At 43.1% G+C, this 17242-nt stretch overlaps 1 protein-coding gene across 1 annotated transcript in view; it reads right to left on the bottom strand.

The window, feature by feature from the left end:
* Positions 1 to 2776: 2776 nt before the first annotated feature.
* The window catches only part of CCDC59 (coiled-coil domain containing 59), a 125704-nt gene continuing 111238 nt past the window's right edge, over positions 2777 to 17242 (bottom strand). Inside the window, exon 4 of the mRNA XM_086919626.1 lies at positions 2777 to 3192. Within this exon, the coding sequence (XP_086775752.1) occupies positions 3031 to 3192 (162 nt within the window). The 3' untranslated portion in view covers positions 2777 to 3030. The remainder of the gene's footprint in view (positions 3193 to 17242) is intronic.

The following is a 17242-nucleotide window of genomic DNA, read 5'->3' on the forward strand; positions in this document are numbered from 1 at the left end:
AGGTGCCAGGTGGAAAAGTTACTGAGATAATCCACAAATGTCACTATTATCTTGTGGCAAATCTCCCGAATTTGACATTTTGATATATTGTAAACTAGGTTAATTGCACTTATTAGCTAGTAATGTTGCTTCTTTTTTAACCTATTGTGACGATCCTGACTTAATTGTTGATAATGATCCAGGAAAAGCTCATATCATGCTTAATTGATTAAAGATACCATATCTTTGTATTGCCAGGTACCCAGTTGATCAGTTACTGAACAGCAGATACTAATAAAAGTTGTTTTGTATCACATGCACTTCAAAAATGAAACTCAATGTGTGATGCTCTGTCCCCAACCAATAATGAGTTTATGATAATAAGATATGTAGTCTCTGTATGTCCTGAAGAATGCCACTCTTTTAGTTTTAATTTCGCCAGAACAACTTTGTCATCCTGTTCCAAGTCTAAAGCCTCTAAATTTTGTAAGATCGATGTGCGAGATATCCTTAACCAACCAGTTGCATAGATTCAGGCACATACATTTATACCATTCGATACTGAATTATAAAGAAGTTTCCTTAAAAGTTCCTTGGCATGTGATTTTCTACTAATATGTTTGATAACATGTGTTGTTTTAAGCTTGTGTATATGGTTCTATTGGCAATTGCTTGAGAACTGATAATTTGAATAGGTATTCTAGTTTCGAAATTAGAGATGAGCAAATGAGACACTTACAAACTTGTCTGATGACACTTTAATCTGTATAAAGTAGCCACACGAGAAAGTGATTAATATTTATTAAATTAAAAGAAATCTACATCCATATCTGAGTAACAGTTGCATCGGATAATTTTGCTGGTTTTATACTCCCATTTACTTCCTAACATTTCTCCATGTCTTTCTTATTCAATCAAATGCAAAGACCAATTACAGAATCTATACCCGGTAAATTAAATTGAGTGGTGCATTTAAATCCCCTACAATACCCGTCATTGTTCGGTAGATTTAAACTACGATGCAGATGAAGAATAAAAAAAGAAAAGCATCTCCAATATCAGGGTGCATGTTCTTTGATAACCCACACCATTGCCTGAGCACTGCCAAACTTTATTCCCCTGAAATATCATTCTATATGACATATGCAAACAGGAAGATAATTTTGAGACTATTCCTTATTTCCACAAGGCACAAACGAATATTCTAAGATAACAAAGGTACAAGACTTGAAGGAAGAATGGGGAGGTGGGAAGGAGATGAAGGTTGGTTAGACACTGCCCCCTTGCCAACCGCAAAGTAATGGACAAAGGAAAAGGAAAAACTTTCACGAGGGGAAGAAAAATTATAGATGTGGGAGGGGCAAAAAATAAATCGTTTTCAGCACTTAAGTGCCAAGATCGTCCCACTTTATTCATGGACCCTTGTTTGAAATAGGTTTTGCCCTAGAAAACAGCAGTAAGTGAATTGTGGACCTTCCAATCACCGTTTAAATCCTGCTGATTACCAATTGCATATTATTAAACCACTGTTTATTCCTTCCTTTCTTTCAAATATGCACAGCTGCAATGCTCTTGTGAGTAAGTTGGAGCTGTACAAGCATATTTTCTGGCATGGCAGTTGTGTGAAACATGCATGGAAAACAAATGTGAATGACAAATGCTAAATGAGCAGTTTCCAGTTTTCTGTGCCCAGAAGATTTTACTGGTCCATCTCATAATCACATTTATAGAACAGCATTGAACACATTTAGCATTGGATCATCTTCCCAAAATGCACTTCCCTTTGAGAGATATCCACACATAGTGATTCATTAAGTACAGACAACTGCTTGATGGCCATCTATTTGCGACCTCCCCCCCCTTCCACCAATTATTGCACAGCAGGATCACTCAAACTGATGCAAGTAAAACTCACATGCTTAGGAAGTAGAAGCTTTAACAGAACATGAACTAGAAAATGGAGATCGGCTCAATGATCACCACTGGCCTGTGTCCCACTGACAGGAAAGTAGGACCTTAAAAAGTTCAAAATTGGGTTAAGATTTGAACTGGTGAAGATCGGTAAAAAGTAAACATCAACTTCCATCACAGTATGGAGAAATTATATGCAAGTGGCACAATTACTTGGTACTAATGTGAAACGTTCATTGCTGGCCCAGGGAACTAGGTGGCTAAATATTCTGTTATTCAAATCAGTTTCTTTTTTTTTTTTTTTTTTTTTTTTTTTGACTAACAAAATAGATATTTAATTTCCATTAAAAAAATCTTTGCAACTGAGCAATTAACATATACAGAAACAATGCTCACAGTATGACAGAAGACCTAAGGCCTGATTTAGATGCAGTTTCTAATCATCTTGCACAAGTAAGCGCAAGAAGGGCACAGGTATGAAACAAAGACCTCTAGTTTCTAGATTTTAAACTTTGCACACCGTGAAGGATTAATTCCACCTGCACAGGGACATAGGTTTCTCTGAACGCCAACCTTCAAGCTCATTTTACTTTGACAAAGGCAGTCTATTTGATTCTGAAAATGTGACTCTAATGTGCTGAACCCACTGTCAATCAGAGTGAAGAAACGTGTGTTGGGATGCTGCATTCTATAAATATCCTTAGACTTGCCTTGCACCAAAACATGTAGAAACCAACAAAAATTGTTATGGAAACTGGAGCAAATAACATCCAAACCCCAAGGGCAACATAAGAATCACATAGTCACAGATTATCTCAATCACGAGTCCAGGATTTGAGATAAAGCCCTTACCATTGTCCTCGTATAGCCTTGGTTGTACAACATGTCACATGGTCATAAATAGCTTTATTAAAATAAAATATAAAAGTTGCTATGATTCACATTATGATACATGTACTAGGAAAAGTAATAAAATCAAATGTGAGCTCTGATAACAGATAGTGTAGTTACCGAATATTGCTGCAATACCTTTTTACACTGTGTTCTCCCATAAACAAAGCACCCAAAAGCACTGGGCTCATTTTTCACTTTCTCGTGCATAAGACATTGCAGAAGAAATACAAATACAATGCATCTCCATTAGTTGTTTTGCTGTATTTTCTGAAGGAGATACTCCATTTGTAGGTTTAGATTTGGCTGTCCCTTTTTGGTCTTTTTACTTAATATCTTATAAGCTTCCATTTTTCTTTGCTTATAGAGTCTTTGTGCTTCTTCCTTTTCTTGCTTTCTTTTAAGAGCCTCCTGGAATGACAAAAATACAATTGAAAATAAACTTCATTCTAACAATAAAGCCATGCACGTTAAAGCTTTTTGTGTTGTAAGAAAGTGTGTGTTAATTTCCTTCAAAGTGCTAAAAACTGCATAGGAAGGCTCATACAGCACGTTACTATGCTTGCTACTAAAAATTCAGTTTGAATAAAATTAAATGATTTCAGCTTTATACTTCCTCAGTTTTTCAGGCCACTTGAATCAAAACAACAGTGTTTTAGGTCAACCGTTATTCAACATTAGTTGTCCTTTTGCCTAAACATTCTTATGGTTTGGATAAACCGGCTGCCTGGTACTGCAATGGTTTCTTTAATTAAACTGGTGCTTTGGAGAGAACATTTGTGGCCCTATCAAATGCAACTCGTCAGGTACAGTGTCTTGAAAGTTAATACTACAAAACAACAAGCTCGTGTACATTGTAAGAAAACCACCTTACTGGGCCTGCTGATGGTAATAAAAACCTTTTGAATTCAAGTGTGTATTTCAAAATTTGGGGGCCAGGATTTACGAGTATATAAAGTAAGACTAAAGGAGTACTCATTGATGTATCTTGCATTCCTTCGACCCAAAAAAACAGATCGCAATTTAGCACAAGGACAGCAGTAAAAATAGTTGAGATGGACCATCAACAAAATAATTTCAGATTCACGCAGTTGCTGTGCATTAATCTTCCAACTGCTGCACTGACAAACAGATTAGCTAATATCTTGAAAAATAACTAACATCTTGCGGACATTTGGTTTTTAATGTTTCATGCTCAAGGCAGGAAAGTCTTTTTCATGTTGTTTCTGAGCATTTGCATGCTAGCGAAACTATTTAAGGTTCCGATTTCAGAACCAAATCTCTCCTTGGACGTTAAGCATCCAACATCTCAAAATAAAGAGCTTGTGCGATTTTTTTTGCGGTTTTTATATGTAAGGGCATGCACATAGAATTTTGATCCAATATCTCTTTTTTTATTCCTACCTACACTTGTATTAAAAGGCCATTTATTCCATGTAGCATACTCATATAAAATGAACAGCAAGTTGTTATGTTATGTTATGTTGCAGGGATTTATATAGCGCTTGATCACCAGTTTCTTGGCGCTGGGTAACAGAACAACTCACTGCAGGCAAAAACTTAGTTATACACTTGTCTAAAGAGCCAAGTCTTCAAAAGTTTCTGTAAGCCTATATAGTTGGGTGTTGAAGTGAAAGGTCTTTTAGGACTGTCTGAAGGAGAAAAAAATAAATCAACGAAGAGCAATAAAAGAAAAACAAACTTGTATACTGAAGCACCCTCTATTTTAGGAGAATATGCATATGAAAGTTGGAAAGCCCCCAGGAATTCACAGTAGCTGCTTGTAGGAAAGTAGGATCTGCTGCTATGGTTACCCCCACTTTTTGACCGATACTAAGCTGTATTTTGACTAGTCTGACTGGGATCCTGCTAATCAGGACCCCTGTCTATCTGCTGTATTCCTAAACTGTTGGGGTGAGTACTTAGGTGTGGAAATTGAAAATAATTTCCGTTAGTATAAGCTGAAGCTATCTTGTTTGTGGCATCCATTTTGTTAGCTATGTAATTCTACTGTCTTCACTGTTGCTTGCCTTTCTATTCTGCTTGTGTCATCAACTTTAGTTAACTCCTTCTGTACTAAGCCGAACCAATGTACGTGCTGAGCAAAGGCCTGTAGCTGCTAAAATGCACCTAGATAAAGATGTAACTGTCAGCTATTTTCTGCTGTTGTAAACAGTCAGCAAAGTGGGAGGGGGAACAGAACTAAGTGATCTCCCATCTGCCCATGTTTGTCGGTAACTATTCCTGTGTGTGCCTGTACCTTCTATTTGTATCTACATTCTTACTCTGCAACATAGTGTGCATATAAGCACCATGGTCTGTGTATTCAATGTACCTCCTGAAACACTTGAGGGTGTTGTATGGACGTGGTCCCACTCATGAGTGATTAATAAACTTGTTATTTGAATTCCAGCTTCAGTGCCAATATCTATTTTGTTGGTCTACGGACACGTGGACAGAGAAGGGTGACCCCTGCACTGGTGTGCTCATTAAAAGTCACATTTCCACATAGGTACCACCCAGATTGGATACTTGGGTACTCTTATAAGTCCCTAGTATATGGTAATACGGTACCCAGGGCATAGGTACCCCAGAGGTCTCCTAAGGGCTGCAGCATGTATTATGCCACCCATGAGAGACCATTCAAAATGGAACTACAGGTCTGCCATTGCAGCCTGTGTAAGCTGGTGCTAGCACCGCTTACTACAGATATAGGTTTTCTATATCAAGGGCCACTGCACTTAAAACCAAGCACCCTGCCTTCAGAATTGCAAAGGCCTGCTATAGGGGTGACTTATAGGTTTTAGGTGAGAGGGTGCCCCTGCAGGATCAGGACACCCCTGCAGCCTACGGAGTCCATTCTCCTGGGTTGTCAGTGAACCAGCCATACACTATATAGAGGGGCACCGCGTAGTTACACGATGACATCTCAAAAACAGCTGCAACAAATCCTCTCATGTTTAAATTCAAACATGTTGGAATCATACCTCCCACACAGTAAACAGTGTGGGAGGTATTATCCCAAGCACTGGAAGAGCCCTCTGTTAGGCTCTCAATGTTCCCAGCTTTCTTGAACTGGACAGCACAGCACAAAATGGTTGCTGCCGCCCAGAGATATGGTTCTGCTCGAGCAGGGGAAGGCAGAACAATAAGCATTCTGTCACAGGGAGGTGTGACCACCTCCCAGACAGGATTTAGTGCATTGGGATGAGGTGGGTGCGCTTGCCAGCGCCACTCAGTCTGCATGAGGGGCACATTTGGTGTCCATGTGCATAGTCCAGTTCAAACCAGTCCTGGGAGCCGTTGACTCCTGCTCTGACGCGGAACTGTACAGAGGACATGGGAGTAACCTGCCGCCGGTCCAGACCTCCCCTGGGAGGGTCCCCTGAATCTTCCCAACCCTTTCCCTAGGGTACTTGAGGGCTTACCTGGGTGTAAGTCCCTAGAATCGTCGTTGGATAAGATTCAGATCAGACACCACTTCACTTGTACCGTCTGGGCACTCTGCACTTCCCTGGACTTCGTTTGGGCCTGACTTTGTCTCCCTTCCGGTCTGCTGCATTGTTTGTGCCTGTGCATCATACAGGAACCTTCCAAGGCCTGTGAAGCATCAAAGGCACCTGAAGAAATCTCCTTTGGAGTGAAGGAGACAATCCCCTGCATTTGCAGGCACTGCAACTAACTCAACAGGTCTGCAGATCCGGAGCTCCTACGGACTATGTGCGCTCTGCAACACAGGTGGTGGTTTTCCAAAGCTCCCGAGGCCTGCCCTGCCCTCTGACTAAGTTTGAGGCCAGTATCCCTCGTGGGGGTTACAATAACTGAACCCCTGTGCACCGCATTCAACTTGCAGTTGAAAAGGCTTGGTGGCTTCTTTGCAGGAAGATCTTCGGGCTCCAAGTAGCCCCAACCGTGAGCATCTTTAGTGACCAGAATCTTTAGCCACACCGCATCGTGGCCTGCATCTTATGGCGAGCTGCTTGAGGTCCTCTCGCAACTCCAGTGCCTCCAGCCTTAGGGTCCTCTTGAAGGTCACACTTGTTCCTTTTTGGGCTCCCCCGAATGCTCGCGGCCTGCCCCGACTCCCCTGCCTTTGGTGACCTTGATGACAACGTTGCTCCTTCTTTGAGTCCTGCATTGCTTGCCTTTGCCAAGGCTTGTTGGTGCTTCCGCCGAACACCGGCCACTTAGCACTCGACATCCTTCGAGGGACAGCTCGTGCACAGCTCCGGGTCCTCGTCAGCGTCTCCTGGTCCTCGTCAGCGTCGCCTCGTCCTCACAGCTGCTGAGTCTAGGTCATCGTCATCCATCCTGCAACATCCGATTCCGGAGGGCACAAGTCTTCCAAGTCTCTTGGTCACCCCTGAGTGACAGACTCTGTCCCCTCTGCTTGCCGGAACCTTTCAATCTAGAATCCATCCCTGGATTCCCCCAGGCACTCTCTCTTTCTTGAACAGCAGCACTTTCCTGAAGTCCTCCACTGGGTTAGATGGTGGTTTTCAACACCACTTCTCACATATGCACCCAGCTTCCCTGGTGTTGGTAATATGGGTACTAGGGTATCCACGGGTGAGGTGGCTCTACAACCTTTTGTCTTCCATGGGGTTTCTTCAGGGTCCACTGGGAAGGGTCCTTCATCTTTAAAAATCCAACCGCGACTTTCACATAGAGTTGCACAGAGCATGTGGTCGTGCTTCCACACTGCACACACTCTCTGTGGGGTCCCTATCTACTCACCATGGGTGGTTTTTTGGGGTCCTAGCACTGCTACGTCTTTTCGACCCCTTCTCCATCCAAGTCGTAGTTCTTATACCACTTTCTTAGTATAAGATTTGGTCCCCCCCTTGGGGTCCACTGTGTATTTTGTGCTATTTACTGTATTTCTAAGTCTTGTGTGCATCGTGGTTATCTCCATGTTGGAGATATTGGAACGTACTAGAGAGTATTATATAATAAATGCATATTTTTATAAATACTTGGTGTTGTTCTTTTCACTTAATCTATACCATAAGGTTGCATTCTGGTCAATCTAGCTGCTTTACACTCATTCTGGCCTCAGCCTGAAGGCTGTTTTCCACAGCTCCCACTTAGAGAGATTTCTAAGGTTGTCTAAGATCTATCAAATCATCATAAGGGTTGCCTGGACTGGTACAAGGTGTCCACTTACATAAGTGTACAACATATACGAGGCCAGCTCATCCACCGGTCGGTTGTGAGCTCACAAAGTGGTTCTGGTCACTGAGATGTCAGTAGCCTAAGTTGGAGGCTTGGCTTTGTGGTAACACTATTAATGGCATGGGCATCAGACCTCATGACCCCTGGGCCTGTTGGTCATGTTGGGGTTATTCAAATGTTGGGTGAACTCTAAGTTAGATTGCTGTTGTTCTAGCTAAGGTATGGCCAGGTAAGGTAGAAACCTCCCAGTCCCAAGTAGAGGTTGGAGAGAAGGTTGGTTGGCAGAGACACAGTCCTAGCGAAGGTCTAATTTAGATTAGGGCCTGTCATAGTTGAGGTAGGTCACACCCTGGCAGAAGGATGTAAGGTAGAGTAGGCTCTGCAATGGTCAGTTAGTTTCTCTACAGCCTTCCTGAGTGAATAGTCAAAAAGACTTACCAAAGTTCTGGTGGAGTTCTCCTGGACATATTAGCTGTGTGGGGGTGAGGCTTGTGCAAGGAAACAGGCTTTTTACAGCTTTATCCCAACTTTCCCCCCCCCATTTTGACTGCTAGGTACAAGTTTAACGGCTCTGAAATACCCTGAGCCCTGCTAAACATGTTCATGGTCTCTGACCCTTAAAATGGAGGATGTTCGATTGGCTTGTCCCCACTTACTTCTAAGTCCCTAGTATATGGAACCAGAGTACCTAGGGCCTGTAAGTTAAAGTGTCTAAGGGACTGCAGCACTTGTTGTGCCAACCGGAGTAGGGCAAGGTGAAACATGGCTCCCAATGCAGACTGGAAGGGCAGTTTAAAACTGCAAATTCGACTTTGCCGTTTAAAGTAATGGCAAAGCCCTAAACTCCCTTTTTAATGTATCTAAGTCACCGCTCTGGCAGCCCAAAGAGCCCTAAGGAAGGGAGCTGTATAATTAAAAGTAGAACATATACTTTTACAGGTTCCTTTAGTGAAACCCTTGCATTCTCGTATTTACTGTGGAAAGGCTAGTAGCCCCACTGGCAAGTACAGATTTACAGGCTGGCACCCCAGCTCTACTAACTTCAGAACAGGACTACTCGGGTTGGTACTGTTTGGTAGCAAAAGAATCGGTGTATTAAATCAGATTCAATGGTTAAATCAAATTTAGTGTCACTGGTGGGTAAAGTGAAACTTTAGAAATTGCTGCTTTAGTTGCTCAAGGTTTCCAGTGCCAGTTTATTGATGTGCACGGGGCTTGTCCTGCAGACAGCTTTCTGCCCTCCTGGGGAGATGTGCTAACTACTCCCAGGAAAGGACACAATAGGGCAGGCATGGGAGGGAGATGTTACCCCCTCCTGCAGGAAGCCACACAGGTGTTAGCCCAAAAGACGAGCTTCAAAGTACAAGCTGTCTTTGGGGGGCAAATAGGTAACACTTGGGAGAGGGGCTGCTCTATTCTTTAGGCAGATACGCTGGCACTGGGAGTGGAGAAGCAGGTTATCAAACCGTTTTTTCCAGGGGTGTGTAGTCCTGAGGGAGCCACATTCTGTGGGTGGGCTAGGGAGCTCCGAGTGTCGGAAGTCGGGTCTTGTCATCACGAGAGTGAGCAGAATGGTGCATACTGAGATAGCCAGATGCCACACCAAATAGTGGGCATCAGGATGGAGGGAACCTGGTAGCCCATTGGCTAACAACTGCATCTTAGCCTAGGGATTTTCTGCAAATAAATAGGGCACCCATTGCACCCAGATTTTGACCGACCTGGTATAAGGTACCAGCATAGAGGCTACACATTCGAAGACTGCACTTTGCGGCTAGAGAGGAGAGGGACTGCGTCTACCATGTCTTGCTCAAGGAGAAGTTGTCTCCAGAGCAGAGTCAAGCCAAGAGAACTCAAATGGCAAGCATATGCCTCCTGTTCCCAGCATACGGAAACAACAGCAAAAATGGCAAGTTGGTAGCCCAAAGACTTCAAGCCACAACCACCGCCACCATACAGCAGCGAGGACCAAAACCTGACGCACAACCTTGCACCGAGTTTGCAAGCCCAGGAGTGCTGTTTGAGAGCTCCTAGGACCCTCAGAAGGAAAGTTAACAACCCAGGAAGGGTTGGCCTGTAATCGCGACAACAGGTGACTGATAGTCCACTGGTATTTGACTTCAGCCAGACCAGAGAGGACTTTGAGGGACATTGATCCTGCAAACAGGAACCCCACATCATCTTCGTGGCCCGAGGAATCCCTGCAGAAATACCCTGGTCAACTGCATTGCATCAACAGCTTCCGTGGAGCATCTTCATCATACTTTATCCCTTGAATCAGGACCACTACATAGGAATTTTTTACAATGTGGATAAAGTGCCTGAAATTGCTGAAGTGACCGCAACTGTTCTTGAGGCTCTTGCTGGTAACCCTGGTTAGCTCCTTGACAGAGTTGGTCACCTCCAGTAATACCCAACCGCATGGGAACCAACGCAAGTTTTCCATGAAAACGTTTTTCAAGTGTCCAAATTGTTGACTTTGCCACGGCTCGTTCGTGGTTGAGTGAAATTGCTTTGATTTATTATTGCTTGTAAAATCAATATCTCTGGAATTCTTCGATGGATCTTTTTTGTTCTAATTTCTTATAAAAATACAGTCTTGTTTTTATAAATTGGTGCCGGATTTCTAGACTGTCATTTTAATTTCTTCTTCAATTGTTTTGGTACAGTTAAAATACTTTACACTTGGTCCTCTGGTTAAGCCTTGTTACTCAGTGGCATAGTTAACAAGCGTTGAGCAGAGGGTTTTAAAGACGAAACTTACTGGATCTAAAGGGGTTGGTAAGTGTGTTACACAGTGAGGTCACACAACCACACCATGTAATACGCCCCATTTCCTCACAAGATGCAAGTATTTTTGCAGCACACACACAGTAATAAAGTGGAAACACAAAAAGAACTAATGATGGATAGAATGCTGAAAGAATCAAGCATCCACCTGCAGTCACAGATCTAGGTTTAATCCATACCAGCTTGGGCAGCACTTTTTCGCCGAGTGTGGCAGGACTTTATGTCCACCACTTGGAAAAAAATGAAAATGCTGAATGAATCCAACCCATACAATAGACATCTGAGACTTTGGAAACGATACATTGACGATGTATTATTGATCTGGGAAGGGTCCGAAATAGAAGCCAAAAGCTTAATCAACTGGTTAAACCTACAGGACCCCTTTCTCAAATTCACTTTCACTATGAGTAGGTCCCAGTTGGTATTCCTGGACCTTAACATCATAGCCACTGATGGCATGCTAAACACAACCACTCATTTTAAACCAACAGCCAGGAACTTTCTACTAATCTACAACAGCTTCCACCCCAATCTGCCTTTCGGACAATTTTTGAGACTGAGACACAACTGCACAGCAAAAGAAGACTACAATACCCAAGCCAAAGATCTCTCAGATAAACTTATAGCATGGCACTATCCTAAACAGCTAATCTCCAAAGCCAAATAAAGAGCTGCCAATAATCACAGAGAGGCTCTTTTAGAACCCAAGAACAAACAAGAGGTGACAACAGAAAAAAAGACCAATATGTATCATCACTTACAACATCGCATCTGACAAGGTAACCAAAAACATTAAAAAAAACATTGGAGAACCCTGAACAGCGGAAACCTCGACATTCCGAAACCAATGTTCAGCCACAGGAAAGGTAAAAACCTAAGGGTTTACCTGTATCACACTCGCCCCAGGAATGAACAAAAAAGGGAATGGACAAAGAACTCTACAAACCTTGCAAAACGGACACCACCCCTGCAGCAACTGCAGTGTTTGCCACCTGACTACAGCCACAAAAAAAGTTTAATTTAACAATAAAAATGACTTGGGAAATTGGCAATATCACCAATTGCAATACATCAAGGATGGTATACATGATCACATGTACCTGCAACCTACACTACATAGGCATGACCACAAGAAAAGCAAGCACAAGGATTGTAGAACACCGGAGCAACATTAGGTGCAAAAGAAACACCACCAGAATGACATCTCATTTTATAGAGAAACAACACATTCCAAATGACATGAAATGGGTCATCCTCGAACACATGAAGAACATGGACAACCTTGAACAACGACTCCTGGAAAAGGAGCAACGTTGGGTGTTCAAGCTCTGCACTGACAGCCAAGGTCTAAATGATACCTTTCCATTGGGACAGTTCTCTAAATGAAACTTTTTCAACCAAAAACTATGTTTTTGTTCGTTGTCACACACCCCCAACAAGTGCCCGAAACATTTTCATGAATCAAAAAAAACCTTTACCCATCACAACCAGATTGTACACCATGTCCACTCAGTTTCCTCTTTTGAAATAACATTATTTCCTCATTTAATAATAAACAATATTGTTTTTTCTCATTTGGAACGAATATAAAAAACATTTTATTTGTGGGACAACTCCTTGGAAACACCAAGCATGGACAGTGTAATATAAGAGCTCCTGATCTGACACCTCAAGCAGCTATTTTACAAAACCCACAAGTAGCATTTTTACATTACGACAATATCTCGCAATGTACAGTCTACCTTCAGGTTACTGGTAAAGTCAACCCCACTAGTGACCTATGCAATCTACACCATTAAGACACATAGCGCGCCCCTTTTTTAACAATATTTCTAATACAACGAACATACCCCATCACAGATCTTTGCCATCATCATTCTCCGATATTTCTTGCCAATGTTTCGTTTTTACATCACTTCGCCACAGTCTGGTGTCGTCTTGTTTACTGTCTTTCGTCTTAATATTCCAATAGGGATACTCCATTAGCACGTTTAGCGGCGGCCATTTTGAGAAGTTTCCGCTCTAGTGATTCTAACATTACTAGGCGGGAGCACTTCCTCTTATACCGGCTCCCGTCAGTGAGACGCTAATATGCGGTCTTGAGGGAACCCTAGCAGGCATCAAGCCAGGAGAGAAGCCATCGAAGTAAGTCAGTTCTTTTTCAGGCAACCATGACCGGGCAAACTGTGTCTTTCAATACACAGTACTGCCCGGGCTGACACTCGAGAGGAGTCCACTACCTACGGAAAAGTAACCAACCTCGCTCTTCCATTTTTAGAATTCCAGTAGAACTCTCTTGCCCCTTCGCTTCGACCATGAGGCACAATACAGCCTTTTGAAAAGAATCCGGGCTCGACAAATCCACACGCCCGCTCGCATTTGCGAGGGAGAATTGATGAGGACAAGCTATTTATAGGTCCTACTCGCCCTTTCTAGCGAGTAGGAAGACAAATTAACTTTTGTCCTCTGTCTTTGAAAACGGAGCAAAAGTGACAAGATAAGATTTAAAGGCATTTTTATTAATCACAAAGGGAATGAGCAATAAAGATGCCTTTAAATCTTGTTAACTTGTCACGTTTGCTCCGTTTTCAGAGACGGAGGTCAAGTAGGTTGCAGTTGGGTCGAGGGGATTTTCCAAGGTACTAGACCTGCAGGACTAGTACAATTTTTCGGATTTTTCGAGCCCTGAGTATGTTTGTTTTGTGTGATGTCTGTTAACGTCTTATATTTACAATGTGGCACATTCACGAGTATCGGTCTTTTGCTAAATACGCTTTTCTTTTTTAAAAACCACTACTGGGACACTGTGCACTGAAACACAGCGCTTTTTTCCTTATCAGGATTACACGCGCACAACAATTTGTTTCTCAACAGGCACATAGACTATTTATATATAGCCTGGCGCATGACAATGGCGGGATGTTGTTTCTTAACATTGTTGTTTTCCTTCATTACAGATACCTACAGAACATTATTAAATGTCGTATGTATATTCTTCAACTAATGCTTACTAACCAGCATTTGTAAATATCACCTTTTTTAGTGCACTTCTGGAGTGGTACACACAGGGCTGGTCCCTGTGGCATCCTGAAGCAGAGCTTAGGGGTAAGCTCGAAACATGTTGGCACTCTACTAGGCTGATCTAGAGACCCACCCCGTTTTTAATATATCAACGAGGAGCAAGAATAAAAATAATTCGGCCTACTAGTTAGGTATTTTCAATCACTCCACTCCACATACACCACTGCACTACACATAGTTCCTCACTACAGTGCTCCTACGTATTCTCGCACGTCGCAGCACGCCTCAACCCGCAGATGGTCCCTATGATGAAGCATGTCCCTGTGAGGAAACTCTGGTGAGTGAGGGGACTCAAGAAAGGACATTTTTCCTTTCTAATACATCCATCATTTTGATGATAATCTACCTTTACAGCTAAGTTCTTTATCCGTGATCTCAGATTCATTTGTGTCTACAGTCATCTGATCTAGGCAGTCCTTCTGAAGTCTTCCACAGGTCCAGAAGTGTACTGAAGAGGTTTAATGATCCACTAAATTGGCTGGGTGCCAAACTTTGACATGGGGGAGGTGGGGAATCCAGGCTAACCCCACATCTGGTTCTGGAAAGTTCTTCTCTTCCTTGACAAGGCTCAGAGAAGTCTGGGGTGACATAAAAGGCTGATGTCAGGTTTCTTTTTGTGTACTGCAGGCAAGTGCTTTCAAAAGTAAGTGGGGCAGGAAAAAGACCCGCCCCAGGCATCTAGGGAGGATGGCCCAGATGGCCCATCATGCCTACACCCAGTCCCCTTTTTCCCACTGTCTGGCAGGAATACCCAAACCTCAACAGCAAAGCCATTCAAAGCCATGTAAACCAGGACACTGGCTGCAGGTACCAATGGTTAGGGTAAAAAAATTACAACTTTGTAAAATTGACATTTCCATAATTCAATTTCGACTTCACCATGAAAGAGGATTTTAAAATGACAATTTATTTGATTTTAAACATGACATTTCTACATGCTCCCAACCAAAATACTTTCTTGCTATTACATATAGAAAGCAAATGATTTCAATACCAACCTGAAGTAGGATCATATAATCAGTAAATGTAATAAATATTCAAAAAAATACAAAGCCATTGAAGGAAAACAGGAAAAAATTACATAAATTATATAAACAGAAACTCAGCCATTTACAGTGAGGTTAATTTAATATTGAATTAGCACCACATTTTGCAGAACCCATGCTATTTATATCTTCATATTCATGGTACTTTTCGGTCGACAACGTTTCGATCCCTTACTGCAATATGGGGGCCATCATCGGGACTTCAAATATATGCCAGAGAGAAGAAATGCCTCTCATGGAAGAAGAGCAAGGGAAAGAAAGAAGAAAGAATAGTTGGAGAAAAGAGAGAACAAAAAAAAAATTGAGAGAGAAGGGAAAACAAAAAATGAGTCCCGAATAGAGAAATTAGCACGATAGTCTCTCAGACATGTATGTGTGTGAAACGGATGTGCAAGCACTCACTGTAGGGGTGAAAGTGCTTTCTATATCTAATATTGAAAATGATTTTGGGGAAGGGCTCTTTTGTTCCTTTCTAGATAACTTCACCCATGGTCCCGGTCACATCCTTGGGTTCTCGTGTCTACGATATCATCCAACCAAAAGATGGCAATTACTAAATGTGATAAGGTAACTCAATGCTATCCAAGAGAGACGGGCCTTACAGTAGTGGGAAAAAACTTAGGAGTCTTTCATTACCAGGACATTTAAAACTTAAATCCACATATTGTACTTTTTTAGGTTGAGCCTAGACAGTGCTTGCGCTGTCTTTTATAGACATGTATATACTCTGCGCAAAAGCGAATAATTTGCTGGAAATCATGGACAGTCTTAACTTCACTCAACTAGTCACCGGTCCTACTCATGTGGCTGGTCACACCTTAGATCTTATTTTCGCCAATTTTTCCACTATCACTGTCTCCCCTTTCTCTTCCCCTTACGTGGTCCGACCACTACCTCATCCCCTTTTCTTTGGCCTTAGACCGGAAATCTGTCCCTCCTGCACCCAGGAAAGAGCTGGGAAGGAAGTGGCACAAAGTCACATGCACAACCCTGGACCCGGTATTCCACTTCCAGACGGATCATCTATCCCCTGATATCGACGCAAATATCGCCAGGCTTAATACCGCCCTCATCAATGCTATCGACCACATTGCTCCCCAGAAAATCATTGCCTCCACTAGATCCCGCCCCTCCGCTCCTTGGTTCTCCACTTCTCTCCATGAGGAAAAAAGCAGCTGCAAAGCACTTGAACGGAAGTGGAGACAAAATTACGACCCTGAAGCTAAGCTTGCCTACAAAGCTGCCCTGAAAAAATTTCTCAAACATAAAAAAATCGCCATGAAAGATCATTTCTCGCTCCAAATTGCCAAAGCCAAAAACTCTTCAAAAACCCTCTTCTCCATCGTTAAAGATTTCATTAATCCTCCGGCCAGGACCACTCAGAACTCAGCTAGTCAGACCCTGTGCGAAGGACTTTCGGACTTCTTCCTCGAAAAAATCAACAAGCTTTGCATCTCCTTCCCTAAAGGGCCAATACCCCGGCCTCCGTCAACAAGTCCCCCTGCTCTACCGTCCCTTCTTGCCTTTAATAAACTCACTCAGGAGGATGCTATCAGACTACTTATCCATTGCAAGTCTGGTGCACCCTCTGACCCTGTCCCTGCCAAAATTATGGGTGAACTGGCCCCCTCGTTAGCCGACTCTTTCCTCTCCATCTGGAATGCCTCCCTGCACCATGGCTTTTTCCCTACCACTTGGAAGGAAGCCTTGGTGATCCCCATTCTAAAAAAGGCAGATGCTGATCCCACGGTTTTCTCCAACTACCGCCCCATTTCCCTTCTCCCCAAACCTGCAAAGGTTCTGGAAAAAGCCGTGCAGTTGCAGCTCACGGAGTACTTGGAAAGCAACTCACTACTGCACGACTCACAATCTGGATTTCGGGCGGGATACAGCACAGAGACGGCTCTGCTGGAAGTCTCGGAGACTATCCGGGAGTGCGTGGACAGGGGCGAGGAGGCCATGTTAGTCCTCCTCGACCTGTCCGCTGCATTCGATACGGTATCTCACCCCATCCTCCTTGACCGACTAAAACAGACTGGCATTGGCGGCACTGCCTTTAGCTGGATCGAGTCCTTCCTCTCAGGAAGAAGTCAGAGGGTATTGTTGCGGCCTTTTAAATCGGAGGAAAAACCCCTGTTTTGCGGCGTGCCACAGGGCTCGGCCCTCAGCCCTCTGTTTTTTAACATCTATCTTGCCCCACTGGCCGGCGTGGTGGAGTCCTACGGAGTCAGGGTGGTCTCCTATGCTGATGATACCCAGCTAGTGTTTTCCTTCAGAGACCACTCTGACTCTGCGTTCTCCAACTTCCGCCTGTGCCTCAACAACATCAGTGGTTGGATGTCTGAAAACCATCTAAGACTCAATGCAGA

This window comes from Lissotriton vulgaris, chromosome 1_1 (genome assembly GCF_964263255.1).
Source record: "Lissotriton vulgaris chromosome 1_1, aLisVul1.2, whole genome shotgun sequence".
In the NCBI taxonomy this organism is placed as follows: Eukaryota; Metazoa; Chordata; class Amphibia; order Caudata; family Salamandridae; genus Lissotriton; species Lissotriton vulgaris.